Raw genomic sequence first — 20,780 nt, forward strand, 5'->3', positions numbered from 1 at the left:
GGAATAAAATTAAGTTGTCAGTGATGATCTGCTTAGAGGTCTCCATGAAAAGTGGGGATTCTATGAGCTCTCCAAATGAACCTCGAAACACACATGCTTTTAAATATAAATGCGCAAAATCATTACTTCTGCAACCTCTGATCTATGAAAATCCGATGTACAAAAATTTTATCATTTAAATGGAAAGTGGGTGTACAAGTAACGTGGTAGTTTATATTACAAAGAATTTACCTCCAGCTTCCTCTAATGAACACTACCCTCAGTTGAAAACAACCCAGGAATCACATTACTGGGTAACTACCCTAAAGATACAAATGTAGTGCTCTGAAGGGGCACATGCACCTGAATGTTTATAGCAGCAATGTCCACAATAGCCAAACTATGGAAAGAATCTAGATGTTCATCAACAGATGAAGGGATAAAGAAGAGGTGGTGTATATATACAATGGAATATTATGCAGCCATCAAAAGAAATGAAATCTTGCCATTTGCAACGATATGGATGGAACTAGAGGGTATTATGCTGAGTGAAATATGTCAATTAGATAAAGACATTTTTCATAGGATCTTTCTGATATGAGGAATTTGAGAGGCAGGGTTGGGGGCTGTGGAGGGTAGGGAGGGAAAAACAAAACAAGATGGGATCGGGAGGGAGACAGACCATAAGAGACTCTCAATCTCACAAAACAAACTGAGGGTTGCTGGGAGGTGGGGGGCGGGTAGGAATAGAGTGGCTGGGTGATGGACATTGGGGAGGGTATGTGCTATGGTGAGTGCTGTGAAATATGTAAGCCTAATGATTCAGACTTGTACTCCAGGGGCAACTAATACATTTTATGTTAATAAAAAGTGAGCAAGGAAAAATAAAAAGAACACTACCCTCATTCTCTGAGTTCTTCAATCTCTGATCATCCAGCTTTATAACCAAGTCTGCCCTTTAAGACCAGCCAGGAATGAATAGGTAGGTGTTCAGCGGTGATAGATTGAGTCTTTAGCCTACGATCATACTGACTCTGTTAGGTCTTCTGTGAAAAGATGCAAAATGGCCAAAACAGCCTGGATGGTTTGTTAGGAGACAAATATATTAGCCAAAGCTACCGTGTTCTTTTTTTGGTTTCTAATTGTTATGTCACCATACAGTACCATATATTAATTTTTGATGTAGTGTTCCATGATTCGTTGTTTGTGCTTAACACCCAGTGCTCATGCAATCCATGCCTTCCTTAATACCCATCACCGGGCGAACCCATCCCCCACCCCTCCCCTTGAAAATCCTATTTCTTGGAGTCCATAGTCTCTCATGGTTTGCCTCCCACCCCGATTCCCCCCCCTTCATTTTCCCCTTCCTTCTTCTAATGTCCTCCTTGCTATTCCTTATGTTCCACAAATAAGTGAAACCATATGATAATTGACATTCTCTTAGTATAATCTCCTCCAGCCCCAACCATGTTAATGGAAAAGTTGGGTATTTATCCTTTCTGATGGCTGAGTACTATTCCATTGTATATATGGACCAAATTTTTATCCTTTCATCTGCTGAAGGGCATCCCGTTGCCACGGTTTGGCTATTGTGGACATTGCTCAAAGCTACTGTGTTAAGACACCAATAGTCACTTGAGATTTGGGAAATTTCTTTCTTTCCTCCCCCTTCACTTCTTTCTTCTTTTCTTTCTTTCCTTCCTTCCTTTTAAGATTTTATTTATTTATTTGATGGAGAGAGAGAGAGAGAATATCCCAAGCTGACTCCCCACTGAGCGCAGAGCCCGATGCGGGGCGCAATCCTGGGACCCTGAGATCATGAGCTGAAATCAAGAGCCAGCCACTTAAGTCACTGAGCCACCCAGGCATTCCCCCATGAACCCTTTTAAATTCTTGTTCACCTCCTTGATATTCCGATTTCACAGGATAAAGACCATAGCTGGGTTGGCTGGAAAGACTGGAAGCAGGAGAATAGGGCTTGGGACCGAGTCAGAAACGTGCCTGTCTTCCCAGTTCTGACCACCGTTCCTCAGACTGCCTACCTCGCTACCCCAGTCCCAAGAGGAATCCAATGTGAAAGGGAAGCAAAGTGCCACACACACTTGAAGACCAGTTTTATTTGGGAAGAACTTCTAAAAAGCTGCAAGCAAGTTTTTTTTTTTTTCCACAATTACAGTTCTACAGAGCTAGTAGTTCCAGAGACCCCAGTGTTCAAAAATATTTCAAAATGAATAAAAACCCACATCAAAAGGAAAGACCTTTTAGATCTGGAATGTACAGCCACAGATTTCAGGTGTTCTCAGATTCAAGCCAATTACTTCCTTGCAAATCAGATAGGATGAACTCAACATCACAAAAAGAAATGTCTTTAAATAAGTTAGCTACTTGGACAAGATTATTCATTCGGTAGAAAATACAGCAAGGTATCAAGTCCCAGTTGGTGGGATACATTGTACAGCACCAGTTTCACAGGGAGCGCATGGGATCCGAGGGTCAGCAGCTGCTGGCATATGGCACACAAAATAGAAGCAGTCACCAGAAGTGGGCGAAGTGTTGTAGGGCAGGCAGTCTCTGCCGGTCTCACCCCCACTTTTCGCTTGCTAACAGGAGAGGCTCTGTACTGCGGTATCTTTGGAAGAATGTTTGCAATAGTTAAAAAAACAAAAAACAAAAAAACAGATCCCCCTCCCCAATTTATTCCCCAGAAAGTCCACAGCTGCAAAGAAAGAGGGACCTGGTCAGGGTTCCCATGGCGGACTGCGCCTCCCATCCACCTCTGTTTCCACATGATATAAGACATCAGCCAGAGTATGTTCTACCACAGCGCCCCAGCCCATGTCACTCATCTGTGGGAAGGACAAGAAACAGAAATGAGGTGATGAGAACAGTGACAACGAGAAGTAACAGAGACACTGAGTTTGCGTCGTGACTGTTACTCACAGGGCGGTAAGTGAGATCCTTTGGAGGATACTTGAAGCATGGTCCAAAGTTAATGGAAACCTGTGACAGTTTGATTCAGACAGACATGAAAACACAGAAGAAAAGAGTGAAAAAATTTAACGTGACACAGGAACTTTTTAAATGTAGCTATGACATTCAGGGTGCAGTGGAACAAATGAAACAGATTACCACTGCTAAAAGTGGTCAACACCCTAATGTCCATCGAAAATTAGATAACTAAAACAGACTTTTGTTGAGTTCTGTTTATAACCTAAAGATTTCCTTATTCTACTTAAATGGTGGTTACTGAGAGACTAAAAATACATGGAAACTTCCAGATTACCTTTTCAAACCACTTACAACCACAAAAACCTAAAAGGATCTGATGAGAGTCCCCTTCACACTGGATCATATTAAAAACAAAACAAAACAAACACAAACAGCACAGTGTATGAAGTAACCAACAGTTAATAGTCAATGGTGGTGGGTCACCATGACCTATAACACCAAGCTGACTGATGTATGTATATACTGCATATGCCTTACACTAAACAATAACATTCGCCACACAGTACATTCAAAAGAAAAGTATGGGGCCCACTAACTGCACAATCTTGTATCTATCCAAGCAAATACTTCCTAAGACACCCAACTGTTTTTGGAACTGTCACAGCAGGAACGTATTTCCATCTCATTCAGGCTATTTAGACTTCTTTCTAGAACTCCCATCAATGGCTCTTCCAATACTACGATTCACCTATTTCCTTCAAGTCGTGTTCACAGGATGAACAGAGGATACATACCGTGCAACTCTTATACAGTGAGATGGCCGGAAAATAAACCCCCTCAAAAATATCTTTGTAGGCCACACCTTGATTGACACCGTTTTTATAAAATATTATCTGAAACAAAAACCGTGGTTTTACTTCAGAATTTAACAACGGAACAAACAAACTGAAAAGGAACTCACTTGGAGAACCCTTTAGCAGTGCTGTCACCATGCTGCTAATAATGTCTTCCATGAACAGCATGTAGCTTGCGCAGCAACAACAGTGCCTTACATTTATAAAGGACTTCCAGGTTTTTCAGAGCATATTCACATGCACTAATCTAGTTGGTCTTCAGGTTTATTTGCTTTCTGGATTCCTATACTTATACCAAACTATTACTTACACCAAACTATTGACTCTGTATTATTCGTTACACTGTATTTATAAAAATGAATTTTGTTTTCCACCAATTCCTTGGAACCACACCCTCGTGAGCTTATTCATTTGCCCCCTTCCCTCTCACTTCTGTATTTCTCCTTTGAAAATCTCTTCAGATCTTCTGAGTTTCAGAATCCTCATTTTCTTTGTCCTTTCGCTTTTGAAATTATTCTAAATATTCTCTCTCAACCACTATCTATGGACTTCAGAAAAGGCTTTTTCTGAAGTAACTTTCTCTGCCTGTTCTTCCCAGCAAGAGCGATATTCCCCCAGGCTGGATTATCTGGTTGTATTATCCTTAGACCTATTAACTGTTTCCCTTTACATTTTCTCCCTAAAGACAACTGGAGCCCTACTTCATTTTCTCCTACATTTGCTTCTATTACTGTCCCAGGATGTTTTGCAGCATTTTTATGGAAAAATGTCTCCCACTCAAAAACTTCTTCCGCCCTTTTCCTATTTTCGTCCCCTGTGGCTGGTCCAGTCATGCCAGCCTTTATTTACACTAGGACTTTGGGCAGACGTGTTTCCATCAACCTTGGAACAGGAAGTAGAGAAAGTTCTAGAGGACCCTGAATGAACCATGACAGCTCCTCCGCCTCTGGGTCACACAGCAACATCCTCTCCTGTTCTGGTGTTCCTCCCTCTGTGCTTGATCCTTCCTCTGAGAAGAATAAATATCTCTGACTCGCTTCCTCAATCGCTTGTAGATTTCCTCAGTAGGTTGCTGTTTCTACCCCTTTCTCTGTAGACTGTCCCTAAAAGAACCCTGAGAGCAGCAGCACGGTACCACAGGAAGAGCACAAGCACAGCAGGCAGGAGAGGGAGCTCGCTCTGCTGCCCCTTTGGGCCTCATTTTCCTTACTTTAATAATTAGGAAGTTGGTCCCAATCTTCAAAGTCTTCTAGTTCTGACATTTTTATGACCATGACTCACCTCACTATGGGGAGTCTGCTTTAAGCTCTTCTCTGCTTTATCCACAAAGTCTTTTTCCTCAAAATACAAATAACTCTTGAACTTTATCAAAGCCTTGAAAACCAAGAAAGAAAGGGGAAAAAAAGGAACATTGAAGCATCAGCTACATCATCATGAAATTTAAAAAAAAAAAAAAAAAGGCAGAATCACACAAATAGCACGGAGTCCTTATGTTCTGCAACAGAAATTAAAAATCTATGTAGGGTTAGCTTTGCTAGATTTTAAACAACTACGTGGTTCTTAAAAGTACCAGATAGCACATAGTTGTTAAACATTTCAAAAAAGGTCTTTACTAAAATTTATGGGGAAACATACATATACACACTTTCACCATAATAAAAATACCCATTAAACTAAAACTAATTCAAGGTTTCTTCCCCTCAATAATCTCAGTGAAAGAAGTAAGTTTATTGAGCTTAAAATCTCTTATTCTATAAAAACATTTTTCAAGGGCTACTTCCTTTCATCCGAGTTCCCTACCTGCTTCTCCTATAGGGGGTCTCTGGGTCATCCATTCTTTGCCAGTTCCCAAGAGCCCAACTATTCACTCCCAGGGAAATAGATGATATTAATTTTTTAAAAATTTGAATCTCTTAGCACATACATACATTAAACACAATAAGAAAAAAAATTTCAAGAGATCTACCAGAACGTAAAATGAAGAGTATCCCTCAACACTCAAGTTTCCCTTTGCCAAAAGCAATCTCTGTTCCAGTGTCCTTGTATATCCTTCTAGAAAGTCTAGGCATATACTAGTATCTTCAAAATTAAACACACACACCCCCACACACACACCCACCAGACAAAAACACAAAGAAGCAAGAGGACTGATAATACCCAATTTAAAAATTTACTCTAAAGCTGCAATAATCAAGACAGTGTGGTATGGCATAAAAGTCAACAAAGAGATCAATGGAACAGAGAGCCCCAAAACAAACTCTACTTATAAAATCATCTGATTTTCACAAACGGCACCAAAGAAATGAGGGTAAAAGTTTTCAAAAACGGGTGCTAGAATAATTGGACACCCATGTGTACGGAAGGAAAAATTAACTTTGATCCCTCCTTTACACCATACACAAAAAGTAATTCAAGGTGGATCAGAAACCTAATAGCAAAAGCTTAAACCATGTTTTCAAAGGAAAACATGGAAGAGTATCTTCATGAGTGGAGGGTAAGCAAAGAATTATTAACTCATAGAAAGCAATATAAGTGTAAAAGAAAAATTTGATAGATTTCATAAAAATTAGAAACTTCATTTCATCAGAAGACACCTTTAAGAAATAAATTAGTCACAGACTAGGAGGAAAAAAAAATGTTACTTTTTAAGTAGGCTTCCCGCCCTGCATATGGCTTCAACTCACAATCCTGAGATCAAGACCCGAGCTGAGGTCAAGAGTCGATGCAACTGGGCCACCCAAGTGCCCCCAAAAATATTTTTTAAAAAGCCACTTCTAGGGGTGCCTGGGTGGCTCAGCTGGTTAAACATCTACTTCTGGCTCAAGTCAGGGTCCTGGGATTGAGACCTGAGCAGGGAGCCTGCTTCTCCCTTTCTTCCCTAGCTCGTACTCTCTATCTTCTTTCTCAAATAAAACCTTAAAAATTAAAAAAAAAAAAAAAAAAAGCCACTTCTAACCAAGAAGTGTAATCCAATATATATATATTAAAAAACCCTCTATAACTCAATAAAAGGATAACCTGATATATATATATATATATATTTTTAAAGGTGAAATATTTGAAGAGAAACGTTACAAAAGAAAATAGATGAACGGCTAATCGGCACATGAAAACCTACAGAATATCATTAGTCATCAAAGAAATGCTAATTTAAACCACACGGGGACACTACTATGCACCCACCAAAAAGGCTAAAATTAAGCTGACAGACAACAAAAATGCTGACAAGAATGTGAAGCAACTACAATTATCATACATTGGTGGAAAGAGTCCAGCAATTGCTTCTAAAACTAAATATTTAACTATCTTATGACACAGTGATTGCAATTCTAGGTGCTGACCCAAAAGAAACAATAACACGTTTACAAAAGCATTTGTAGGGGTGCCTTGGTGGCTCAGTCATTAAGTGTCTGCCTCTGGCTCAGGTCATGATTCCAGGGGTCCTGGGATCCAGCCCCACATCAGGCTCCCTGCTCAGTAGGAAGTCTACTTCTCCCTCTCCCACTCCCCCTGCTTGTGTTCCTCTCTCTCTCTGTCTCTGTCAAATAAATAAATAAATAAAATCTTTAAAAAAACAAAAACAAAAAAACATTTGTACAAGAAAGTTCACATCACCTTTATTCATAATAGCCCCAAACTTGAAATAGCCCAAGTCTCCATCCATAGGAAAATGGAATAATCTGATCTAGTAATTCCATTACTGGGTATTTACCCAAAGAATAAAAAACACCAATTCAAAAAGATATATGCATCCCTATGTTTATTTACATTATTCACAATAGCCAAATTATGGAAGTAACCCAAGTCTCCATCTACAGATGAATGAATGGATAAAGATACGGTGTATACACAGTGGGACATTACTCAGCCATTGCCATTTACATGGATGGAGCTAAAGAGCATAATTCTAAGTGAAATAAGTCAGAAAAAGACAAATATCATATGATTTCCCTCATATATGGAATTTAAGAAACACAACAAAGAAAAGACAAAAAACCAGACTCAATGGTAGAGAACAAACTGGTAGTTACCTTAGGGGAGGTGGGTGGGGGGAAGTGTAAAATATGTGAAGGGGATTATAAGTATACTTATCATGATGAGCACTGAGTAATAGATGGAATTGCTGAATAACCCTATCATACACTTGAAACAAATGTAACACTGTATGTTATTTATACTGGAATTTAAAAATATTTTTTAAAAAAAAACAGGAAAATGGATAAACACACTGTGGTGTATTCATACAATGGAATACTACTCTGCGATTAAAGGAAACAAGCTATGGATACATGCAAAAACATAAAAGAATCTCAAAAGCATTATGCCAAACAATAAAAGCCAGATTCAAAAGATGACATAGCACATGGTTCCATTTACTTAAGTTTAAGAACAAACAAGACTAATGGAATAGGGGCGCCTGGGTGGCTCAGTGGGTTAAGCCTCTGCCTTCGGCTCAGGTCATGATCTCAGGGTCCTCAGATTGGGTCCCGCATCGGGCTCTCTGCTTGGCAGGGAGCCTGCTTCCTCCTCTCTCTCTGCCTGCCTTTCTGCCTACTTGTGATCTCTGTCTGTCAAATAAATAAATAAAATCTTTAAAAACAAAAACCTAATGGGTGGGAGGTCGGGGTACCAGGTGGTGGGTATTATAGAGGGCACGGATTGCATGGAGCACTGGGTGTGGTGCAAAAATAATGAATACTGTTATGCTGAAAATAAATAAAAAAAAATTAAAAAACAAAAAACAAACAAAACAAAAACTAATAGAATAAAATTACGACAGGGAATAAGTATTTTAAGACAGTGGTTGGCTCTATAGGGATGGGAGTTGGGACTGATTGGGAAAGAGCATGAGGGAACTTCTGGGGTGGTAAGATTCTAACGTCTCCTTTAGGCCAAACTCAAAACTCAGTGAATATACACTTATTTTTGTACATTTCATTTTATGTAAGTCTTATATCAAAAGTAAAAACTAAATAAAGGCTGAACTCTAGCTAACGACATGTATCCTGAAATACATGGGCAGGGGTGCGGTATATTGATGGCTAGCATTCTCTGAAGTGCATTGAAACAAGATGGACAGACAGATGGGTGGGTAGAGGAATGAACAAGTAACAGGTCAATGGCAGAATCTAGGTGATGGGTATTTGGACACGGACTTTAAAACTCTTTCAACTCTGTCTAAACATTTTTGTAACAAAATGTGAGAAAAACATGGGAATGGTATGTCGGTATTACAAAAACCACTCAGGCCACTGCTGCAGCATTCATTGGCAGCCACAGGTCTTCAAACCCGGGAATCTCTCAAGAGGACAAACTCACCTTATCTTTATAAGTATCAGGAAGTGACTTGGCTGTTTCTGTGTCTTCCGGAAGATTGATATAGAATCCTAGGACGTCTCCCTGTCCATAGCCAGAAGAGTAGTGTTTGCCAATTGACTGGTGGAACTTGGTTCCTTTTTTGCTCCGCCATGAATAGCTAAATTTATCATAACCTAAGGGAGCTTGAAGGTTACCTGTCCCAATAAAGACAAATGGGAAGTCAAAAGATGGCGAATCAACCCCGGTTTGCTGGAAGAAAAAATTGTACTCCTTCTCATTTTAGTTTTTGTTTTGTTACAAAATTGCAAACCACCCAATCGTTCAGGAAGTGAATTTTATACCTCTTATCCAATAAGGTGAAAAGTCACAAAGCTCATGCAGATGGTCTGTCTCTGCCTGCTGCGATGCCCACACAGCAGCTCCCACTTACCTAAGGGCTGGGACCAGCCCAGTCTGGCAGCGGTGTCTGGAGGCATCTCATCCACTGTGATTTCAAAGTACCAGGCACCTTTCCGAACCCCGTGAGAAGCCCGGACCATGGAGTAACCCTTCTCTCCAATCACAGTGAGTCGGTCATCGGAGATCTTCAGCTGGGGAGCTGCAGTATGAAGATGAAAACAAAGGTCTGTAACTTACTGGAGGCACTTGGAGACAACTGCCCCCAAAACCAGAGTCTCCTACACTCTAGTAGAACAAAGTAAAAAATTGGAAATAACAGGTCAGGAATCTGAAATATTAGTTCAGGAGTTTCAAAATCTCAATGTAAGTTATGGCTGAAGGCAAGAGGAAAAAAATGGGAAGGAAGTGGTCAGGTAATTTAGTTTCTATCAAATGATATTTAAGTTAACAGGTTAAAATTAATAATGCTGTCTATTCCCTAAAATATAACAAACCAATTATAATGTGCATGGAGCCTGATTTGTAGGAACCATCTTTTTTTTTTTTTTAACTTTTAAAAAAATATATATATATTTTTTGGACAGAGAGAAATAGATCACAAGTAGGCAGAAAGATAGGCAGAGAGCGGGCACGGGGGTGGGAAACAGGCTCCCTGCGGAGTAGAGAACCCAATGCGGGGGATGCGGGGCTCGATCCCAGGACCTGGGATCATGACCTGAGCTGAAGGTGGAGACTTAACCCACTGAGCCACCCAGGCGCCCCAAACCATCTTTTTTTTTTTTCTTTTTAAATGAAGTTTTCCACCCAATGTGGGGCTTGAACTCACAACTCTGGAATCAAGTTGCATGCTCTACCTACTGAGCCTGCCAGGTGCCCCTAAATAAGCCATCCTTTAATAAACTTGATATTTGATTTTGAAAGAATTTTAGATTTTAAAGAATAGTATACATTCCTCCTATGTCCTCCATTCAGCTTTCCCGAATGTTAACACCATCTATGGCTATAACACAATTATCAAAACCAGAAAATTAGTCTTGATAGAATGCTATTAAGTAATCTATAGATCATCTTCAAATTAAGCCAATTATCCAAATAATATCCTTTTTCTGTTTCAGGCTCTAATCCAACATCCCACATTTCATTTGGTTGTTGTGTGTCCTTAGTTTCCTCCAATCTGGGACAGTTCAAGTCTTTCATGACCATGACATTTTGAAGAGTACTGGTCACTTTCCTTTGTAGAATGCCCCTCGGTTAGGTCTGTCTGATGTTTCCTCCTGCCGAAGCACAGGTTTGGCTTTCTCGTCAGGAATATCAGTGAGGTCAATAATGCTGTATCTCTCAGTGGACAGTATCAGGGAACACATGATGTCAAAATGCCTATGTTACACTTTGATCACCTAACTAGTGGGGTGCCTCACTGGCTTCTCCACTATGAAGTCACTATTTTCTTTTAATTAATAAGCATTTTGTGGGGGAGAGGAAAAAAGGTATCTGACACAATCAAGGAAATCTGATTATGGACTGAATTCGGATGATGGCAAGAAATGATCTATTTTGTTAAGTATGATAAGAGCATTGTGGTTGTGAGAGAAAGAAAACACCCCTATCTTTTAGAAATGCGTATTTTTTTTAGAGTATATAGGGTGAGATTTACTTCTTAAAAATTCAGAAAAAGAGAGTCACAAAAATAAACATAAAACAAATATGGCAAAAACTTGATAACTGTTAAATCTGGGTGAAAAGTATACAAAGATTCATTATATTCATCTTTCCACCTTTGTGTATGGTTTGAAACTTTACTATGAGGCTTATGTAAGATAAGGGGACAATCTAAATCAATAGGAGGGGATATTGTGACTTGGAAATGAAGAAAAAAAAATGACAGAAGATAGAAGAGTATTTTCAAGTGATGTAGGTTTGATTTTATCAATGTAGAAACATCACAGATCCAATTAAGACTTCAATGAGGAAAAAGCATTTGAAACTGTTTATGACACTAAAAGCCCGAGTTCTATTGGAGGAAGCACAAAATTTAGATTAGCTATAGCTTTTATAAAGGTCTTTACGATTTACAAAGTACCTTCCCAGGTAGGTAGGTAGGTAGACAAGACTCTGAGATGGAGCAGCCGATCCTGTGACTGTTCGTGACCACACCACAGCTCAGTGTGGCACAGCTGACTGAAAATTCTTGGCCCCACACTCTTTCTGTTACATGGACCACAATGGCTCCTGTCCCAGGCAATGATAACTTCCTTAAATTAAATACATCCTGTTTAACGGAACTTTCTTAGGTATCCGGCAAATTCTACCTTCTCAAATACTTCTTCCCTTACCCCTTTCTGGGCAATTCAGCCCTAAAGCCATTAGGTGGGGACTGAGCAAGGCAAGTGTCCAGGATAGGACAGTAAATAATGTACCTCCCTCCTAAAACACTAATTATATGCGGGGGGGGAAAAAGCAACTTTTCAGTGGATAAACCTGGCAGATACCATGTTAGCCAAATGATCAAAGCGACATCATTGGTAATGAGGCAAATTAAAATCAGGCACCACCTGGCAGGATGCAACATGCAGAACATAGCATCATTTTAATATTTCTGTCAAAGATGCAGAACTGAATCAAATCTTCAGATTTCAACCAGACAAACTCAAATTGCGGGATATTCTATAAAACAAGTGGCCTCTCATTTGCAAAAGCTTCCAGGTCATCAAAGTCTAAGAAAGACAGAAAAACTGTTACAGACTGAAGACTCAGGAGATATGACAGCTAAATGCAGCAAATGATTCTCAACGGGATTCTTTGCTACGACAGCATTATTGCACCAACTGGAGAAACCTGAATAAAATCTTAAATTCATCAGATGGTAGCAATTAGTGTTAATTTCCTGTCTTCGACGTTTATATACTGGTTCTGCAAGAATATGAAAGTTTAAAAAATATCTACTAACTCTTTGATATTCTTCCTTTGAAGAGTTGGAGGCTAATTTCCCTCCACCTGAGTGTGGGCTGAACGTAGTGACTCATTCCTAACAGAACAAAGCTGAAGCAACTATCCGGCTTGAAAGTTGGGTCACAGAAGATACTCGAACTCTACTGCTCTCTTGGATCACTTGCATTGGGAGGAGTTAGCTTCTACGGATGAGGATAAATAAGTAGTCTATGGAGAGGCCCACATGGTGAGGATCTGAGGGCATCCTGTCAAAGTAACACAAGTAAGTCATCTTGGAAGTAAGTCCTCCAGCCTCTGTCAAGTCCTCACTGTTGATAGGCCCAGCTAAGAACTTGACTGCAGCTGCCTGAATTCTCCTGAGCCAAGTCACATAGCTAAGGTGCTCCCAGATTCCCAAACCTCAGAATCTTGGGAGATAATGAACATTTGAAGTTTTAGACTGCTAAGTTTTACGGTGATTTGCTAAGCAGCACTAAATGACTAACACATAAGTGGAATGTCCTTGCTTATAAGAAATACACCATGAAGTTCTCAAAATGAAAGGGCATCATGGCAACTTACTCTCAAACAGTTCAGAGAAAAAAAAAAAGTTCAGTACTATTCTCACAATTTTTTATACATCTGAAGTTATTTCAAAATAAAAACCTTAATAGATACAATATAGATTTATTTATTTATAAATTTATATATAGATTTATAGATTATATATAATTATTTATTATAAATATAAATATATAAATATATAATTATTATTATAATTTATTATAAATCTATATTTATTATAGATTTATTTATTTATAGATTTAATTTTTGTAAGGCATAAAGAGCAAACAGTCATTGCTATTTTATATATTAAGTTCTAACAAATAATTAAGTATTACAGGTCAGTGTTCTCACTTTTTTTTCTCCTTCTGGAATTATAACTATTATATATAATAGTTATAAACAAGATATAGTTATATATATATATACACACACACACACATATAAATATATAACTATATTTATATAGTTATATAAACAAGACAAGCCTCACTTTTTAAACCCTGAAGTCACTTACTTGGCTGGCCTTCCTTACTTTGTAAGTGCTTGTCACTATCAGAAGTCAAACAATCCACATATAATGGACATTACAACATGGGATTACATTACTTCACTTTGAAATGACCACCATCAATATAAGTGTTAGCAAAAAACTAATTTGATTTGATTTTTTTTTTAAAGATTTTATTTTTATTTATTTGACAGAGAGAGATTACAAGTAGGCAGAGAGGCAGGCAGAGAGAGAGAGGAGGAAGCAGGCTCCCTGCTGAGCAGAGAGCCCGATGTGGGACTCGATCCCAGGACCCTGAGATCATGACTTGAGCCGAAGGCAGCGGCTTAACCCACTGAGCCACCCAGGCGCCCCTGATTTGATTTTTTTAAAGTAATCTCTACACCCAACATGGGACTTGAAATTGCAACCTCAAGATCAAAAGTCACAGGCTCTACCGACTGAGCCAGGCAGGTACCCCTACAAGTGTTAACGTTTTTAGTATTAAACCAAGAAATAATGGGATTTCAAGTGCAGTAAATATATGCCCTGTTTAGATCTAATTCAAGGAGACCACTGAAAGGCATATTTTAAACCATGGAAATATGAGTATGGACCGGGTATTAGATCATTAAGGAATTATTATTCATCTTAGTTAGGAATAATAATGGTATAATGGTTATATATACATATTTTAAAAATTTCATTTATTTGAGAGAGTGAGTCAGAGAACACGAGCAGTGGCAGAGGAGAGGGACAAGCAGACTCCCCACTGAGCAGGGAGCCCAACACAGGGCTCGATCCTAGAACCCCAGGATCATGACATGAGCTGAAGGCAGACGCTTAACCAACTGAGCCACCCAGGTGCCCTGGGTTAACCTTTTTGTACAACTCCTGGAACCACAGTCATGTTTCACAGACCCTTCATGCACTCACTCCCCTGAAACACATACACAAACTCTCTCTCCGAGAGGTGGGATACCCTAAAAATAGCAGAAAAATACTAACAAATGAACCTAACTATTGTAAAAGAGACACACAATCACCCTGAAGGAGGTGGGGCAGAAGAGAACTAATCTAACAGTAACCCAAAAGGATGCTGCAACGCTAAAAGCTGAAGAGCCGGACGTAACTGCTGTAAGCTAGCTAGTCAATGTTTCTCATAGAGGTTACCAATTCTGAATCTACTTATGTGCACACTAGAAATGAACAAATATGGGAGTACAGCGTGGACAGTCAAGAGTCAGGTTTCTCACTGTTGGAGAAAGAAGTGACCAATAAGGATAGACGGAGGGCTGGCACAAACCGGGAGTATTTGACTAGAATCAAGCCGTCAGTGCAAACGCAGTAGAGCCCTGTATATTTATGTGTCAGCTGGTACACATACGGTCTCCTCCTGTCCACTGGGTGGGGTCTAAAACTGAGCATACTGAACACTCAGGTCTTCATTTCTAAATCTTATTCTCCAATCAAAGGAACCAGGGCTCTTTGGAGCAAGTGGCTGATATATTTGGCCTAGGGCAGGGAAAAGACAAGGTAAGCCAGGAACATTTTGTGATGTTGGAAAGTAAAGGAAGTACTATTCAAAAAAAAAAGGAGTCTTATCAAAAAAACACAGGAACTGGGGCACCTGGGTGGTTCAGTGGGTTAAAGCCTCTGCCTTGGGCTCAAGTCATGATCCCAGGGTCCTGGGATCGAGCCCCGTGTCGGGCTCTCTGCTCAGTGGGGAGCCTGCTTCCTCCTCTCTCTCTCTCTGCCTGCCTCTCTGCCTACTTGTAATCTCTGCCTGTCAAATAAATAAATAAAATCTTTAAAAAAAAAAAAAAAACACACAGGAACTAACCTGAAGAAGCTCCCAATGGCCAAAGCAGGAATAATTTGAGCTACTAGATAAAGTATATCCCGATGGAATAAAATAAATATCTGAGTTCACACTGATAAAAGTAAAAATTGATTAAATAATAAGTGGAGACAGGAAGAAAGAAATATAAAATCGTCAGGCAAGCACAACACACTAATAATTGTTGCAGGAGCATCTGGGGGGCTCAGTCAGCTGGGCATCTGCCTTTGGTTCAGGTCACGATCTTGGGGTCCTGGGATCGAGTCCCGTGGCAGGCTCCCTGTTCAACTCAGAGTCTGCTTCTCCCTCTCCCTCTGCTCCCCCTCCCCATCGCTTGTGCTCTCTCTCTCTCTCTCTCTCTCAAATAAACAGAATCTTTAAAAAAAAAATTAAAGAAAAGATCCACCGAAGGATATTAGAGCAAAACTTTATAAACAAGGTTATCTCCAAAGCTCAAAGCATCTTTCCTCAAGCTATTTATTAACTACAAAGGATAAGACAGAGAAAGACACAGAAACCACCTTAACCAGATGACCACGGTCAACATGATCAATCATAAGACATCCACATCATGACTGCCATGAGATGATGCAATGAGGACTCATTTCTCTGGTATTCTGACAAAATATGCATAGCATCAGTCTAATCATGAGAAAAAGTCACACATTCACTAAGGAATATTCAACAGAATCCCGGATAATATTTAAATAGTGTCTGGTCATTAAAGACACGCAAGGACTGAGGAACTGTTAAAGGCTGCAAGAAACTGAGGAGAAATAATGAAATGCAACGTACGACCGACCTTAGAGAAGAGGCCTTACTGGGGAAACTGGAGAAATGTACATCAAGCCTTTTGTTTCATTAATAGCATCATCCAATGTTAACTTCCTGGTCTGGTAACTATATGATCAATCGTGTAAGATGTTATCATTAGAAGCTTGGGGAGGGAATATACTAAAACTATTGTTTTTACTCTAAGTTTAAAATTAGTTCAAAATAGGGGCATCTGCCTGGCTTAGTTGGTGGAGCATGCAACTTCTGATCTTGGGGGGTGTAATCTGAGTCTCATGATGGGTGTCAGAGCTTACTTAAAAAATAAAAAATAAGTTCAAAATAAAAAGTTTTATACACACACACACACCTATTTATATATAAATGTCTAGAGCTTATCGGAAGAGACAAGGAGATTCTTTGAACGTGTTCCCACTGTGTCTAGTTAAAACCAGATGGTGGGGGTGTGGTAATGATGTTGACAAGTATATCTTGTCTGGACTGTACAAAGCTGAAGACAGTATTCAAAGTAACACCTGGGTCCAACATGAACATTAACACCTTGCATACCTCGATCATGTAGGGCTAACAAAACTCGTTCATACAAGCAGGCTCTGTAGAGGTCTCCAGGAATAGGCTTTCCTGCCCAGCAGTCAAGTTCAAGCTTCTCAGGGTCAGGAGCATGGGGATCGGGCTCAGCTAGAATATACCGATAGCCATCTTTGTTAAACGGGTGTTCCAAGGGGTAGCCATGAGGGGGAAGGCGCTGAGCAGAAAACAAAGGGTCACTGCAGAAAGGAAAAAATAAAATCAAGAAACTAAAACCCCCGCTAGCTCAAATGCCTTCAAATCTGTAAGAAAGACACCTGATTTACTAGATTTCAGCAGGAGTACATGCAACTTCACAAATGGTTTTCATTGCTAAAGTAGATGATCCTGCCCTCTGGAGGCAAAATAGGGAAATGAAACAGGTTTGTTTTTAAATTTTTGTAAAGTGGTTTCAAATTACTCTCTAGTCTATAGGACCATCTTTGAAACAGAGCCAGTTCTACACGGGGAGAAAAAGGGAAAAGGGGAATAAGGGCAATTTCCTTTAGTACATTAATTACCATAAACTAATGAAACAAAATTCAGAGATGGGAGCACTATCTTGCCAATCTAAAAAAGAAAAAACCAGGATTTACTGAACAAAGCACAGGGAAGAGGCATGAGGGGAGAGGCACAAAGATGACATAAAAGTGCGTAAGTTCAATACTGGGTCCACTCTCCCTCTCCTCCACCTAACCCTTCTCAAGATGTCTTGACAGAACTTTACTCCCACAGGGTTGCCGCCCCAGGGGCTGTTTTCACAAATCTGAAAAACAGGGCTCCTCACGCGGGATTATTTTACCCCTCGAAGTGCTCAAGATTTGAGAAAAATGGATAAGCTTTTGCATCTCAGACACCTGAGCTAGTGAAGAGGACAGCTCTTTGCCCACGGATGGACTGTGCCAGCCCCAAAGAACCGTCTAGCAGTGATGAGTGGGAGTGGGTGTTCTGCCCACCTCCGGGCCTTCTTGGTGGTCCCTGTGGTCCCGCCATCCTGCTGCTTGCGCTTGGCTCCTCTTCCTTTGCCACTGCTTCCTGCTGCAATTCCCCCTTCAAAGACAAGGTAGATCACTTTTAGTGAGCTGTGACAGAAGCTTCACGTGGATATGGAAATTCCATGGCGACTAACACTCCCGACGTGCATTTGTGTAACACCACACCCAGGAGGACCTCCTTCCTGAGAGCATAATGGATTTCACCCTGCTTCCGAAGGAGTCTGCTGAGCATCTCATGGCTTAGAACACTGAGCTCTGGCAGTAAGCTTAAAGGAACCTAGCACTAATGACGACTGTGGACCGTTTTCAACCTTCCTTTCTTATTGAACGGCAACGACTTATTGAACTACACTTTCTGAGGATGTGACACAAATGCATTTTCACTCATTCAGATTCCGAATACCCACATCTAAAAACAACCGCAGATAAAGGTTTTTTCCATCCAAATCAATATGAACATCCACGAAGACTATCCTCACTCTAAGTAGATGTTCACTAGCTTGAACTATGCATGATACAGTCCGTAAACATAATAAAGGCACAATATCTGCTAAAGCACTTAACTGGAAGATCCAACAAGACAAAGGTACAGAAAACATAGAAAACAGAAATGGAAATATTAAAAAGGTGTTTCTCTCCAGTGCTACTTGGTATCCACTCTGGGGTGTGCATGACACAAGTAGAAAGGCTTTAAATTTAGTAGGCAGCTTTTACAATTCTTAAGATTGTGCCAATGTATAACATTCAGTTAGACTGCCCTCGCTTGTGGAATTAAGAGCAAATATCAATCGACAATTTACTTATGTTATACAAAAAATAATTTAGCTACATACTAAGCCAAAGAAACGCTATCTAGTGATCTCTGAAATAGGTACTTGGAAATTTCTGTCCAGTTCCATCTTTCCTCGCAATTTGTTTTTCTGTCCACCAGAATATGTCCCTGAACTGCAGGAAAACACCTTTATGGAAACAACTACATAGAGTACCATATCTTAATTTGGGGCAAGCTTGGAAATTATCAGCAGTTCTGCTGCAATGAAAAGGATCAAGACATTGAGAGCAGGTCATATTCTGCACATACAGGACCAGATTTATGCAGAACTACCTTTTATGAACATACCAGGTATTAGTCTTATTTCCCATAAAAAGGTTTAATGTTAAAACTTGCAACATCCATTATCTCATGTTTGAGTTGCCTAAAAAAATTATTAATTTTTAATTGTTATTTGTATTTTAATTAATTTAAGAGAGAAGCTTTAGATCTACCTGGAATAAAACAAGCAATACTAAGGGGACTGCTGGCCATGTTAGGCAGAATATGACAACATATAAGCTTTTAATTGCTAACATTCAACTGGAACTACAGTTTCATATCAAGTGCTATTGCCACCATTTTCACAATGCTTTAAAATTTTAATTTAGTTTTAGCTTCTACCACAACTCAGCAAAAAGCATTTTCCAAACCACATAATACTTAAGTCTGAGAGGCTGAAAGAAGACAGAGGAGGAATTCACCTCCAAAAGAGGCTCCACCTGTAAGAACAGAAGTGGCACCATGTATTTGTCAAAGTTTAACAATTAAAACGGGAAAAAATGGTGTAAAATATAAACAATACACTTAGCTATTTCCAACCCATCTAATATTAGTAACAGGAGACATGATTACGTATTTAAGATACTATCACTCCAAAGGACAAGTTAATGACATCACATGTTAGATGAATAGCTCACTACCTCCAGCTACCCCTACTTTCATTGGATTACCATTAGTACTGAAGACCATTAGTGTCATTAGGTGGGTTACTCATAGAAAAACACGTATAGCAGGTGATAAGTACAGATTGCTGTCACGGGACTAAGCTAATGTTTCAGGGCAAGAAAAATTAGAAGACCAGCATAGGAAGTCTGTTAAATTGCAGCTGAATTAAGAGTAGGGGGAGAGAGCGACTCAATCTATAGTAGGTGTTAGTGATGAGGATACAGACATGGAGTCTAAGGTGAACACAGTAAATCTGACCTTAAACCTGTACCTTGTTTTATGCTAAATCTATTTCACTCAAGACCAAACTGTGGTGTAAAGGGACAAAATGTTCTTCACTACCATTTGTCAAATCTTTGGCTAGCTTCCAAAAACTGGGTACTGGACTTTAAAGCTTCTGTAAATATCTAATTGAGAACCAACCCAAAGGATGCCCAATTCTAGGCATATTTGGATTCAACAGCTTACAACTATTTCATCAAGAAGACATTTAAACACTTACCATTTAGATTCCCACTTGTAGACACAGCACTGCTTTGTTTTTGGTTGTCATAAGCAGGACCAATGTTACTAAGATCCTAGAGGGAAAAATATATTCAATTATAAAGGAAGGCTAGATAATCAACGTACACTGGCAATGCTCAAAAACACCAAGAAATTCTTAAAGAATGTGAATCAAAACTGACAACCGTAAGAAGTCTGAAATTTACACGGTCCCAAACTTGGATGCTTCAGAGATCAACAAGTAACGTGTGTGTGGTGGGCCAAGTGTAAGGATCAAAGTGGTTAAGAACGAACTGGAGGTGGTATGGTGGAGGAGGCAAAGGCACACAGGAGTGCCTAAGCCCCATTTTCTCAGCTGCTGTGGGAATTCAGGCCCACTGCAATCAGATCTTCTCATTTTAGAAAAAAAGACAGATATCTGAATTTCTAAAACCAGCACAGTAAGTTAGCAAATGCTTTACTCACCTACCTTAAGAAAACTCTGGCTAACCTGATTGATTGATGAACCGATTTTGCAGAAGGTGACTGACCAAGGTCAAGACTAGCTAAGAATGGAACAAATAAGTAATTGCTGCAACTTCGCAGAAGGGACCAAGAGTAAACAACAGTAACCTCGATAAGGACACCCGCCCAACCCCCCCAACATTATGCTGCCATTTTTTGAGCACGTGTCCCATAAAGAGGCTTGATTCCTGAATGCTCACACTCAGAAAGGAAGACATCTCCTTTTGTCCCTATATCCAATCAGCATATTCTATTCAACCTACATGCCACCTCATGACATCCTGTCTCCTTATGGTTAAATATACCCTAGCCCCATCCTTCGAGAAGGCAGATCTGA

General features: G+C 39.7%; 1 protein-coding gene across 5 annotated transcripts in view; it reads right to left on the reverse strand.

The window, feature by feature from the left end:
* Positions 1 to 2,076: 2,076 nt before the first annotated feature.
* The window catches only part of ASH2L (ASH2 like, histone lysine methyltransferase complex subunit), a 29,673-nt gene continuing 10,969 nt past the window's right edge, over positions 2,077 to 20,780 (reverse strand). For 4 of the 5 annotated variants that reach the window (XM_032328978.1, XM_032328976.1, XM_032328979.1 and 1 more), the window contains exons 8-16: positions 19,938 to 20,013; positions 17,638 to 17,731; positions 16,664 to 16,881; positions 9,532 to 9,699; positions 9,102 to 9,295; positions 5,064 to 5,156; positions 3,723 to 3,821; positions 2,920 to 2,979; positions 2,077 to 2,825 (exon numbers count right to left, since the gene is read on the reverse strand). In XM_032328978.1, the coding sequence (XP_032184869.1) occupies positions 2,718 to 2,825; positions 2,920 to 2,979; positions 3,723 to 3,821; positions 5,064 to 5,156; positions 9,102 to 9,295; positions 9,532 to 9,699; positions 16,664 to 16,881; positions 17,638 to 17,731; positions 19,938 to 20,013 (1,110 nt within the window). In that variant the 3' untranslated portion in view covers positions 2,077 to 2,717. The remainder of the gene's footprint in view (positions 2,826 to 2,919; positions 2,980 to 3,722; positions 3,822 to 5,063; positions 5,157 to 9,101; positions 9,296 to 9,531; positions 9,700 to 16,663; positions 16,882 to 17,637; positions 17,732 to 19,937; positions 20,014 to 20,780) is intronic. The other variant, XM_032328977.1, reaches the window with a different exon arrangement.

Source organism: Mustela erminea, chromosome 21 (genome assembly GCF_009829155.1).
Source record: "Mustela erminea isolate mMusErm1 chromosome 21, mMusErm1.Pri, whole genome shotgun sequence".
In the NCBI taxonomy this organism is placed as follows: Eukaryota; Metazoa; Chordata; class Mammalia; order Carnivora; family Mustelidae; genus Mustela; species Mustela erminea.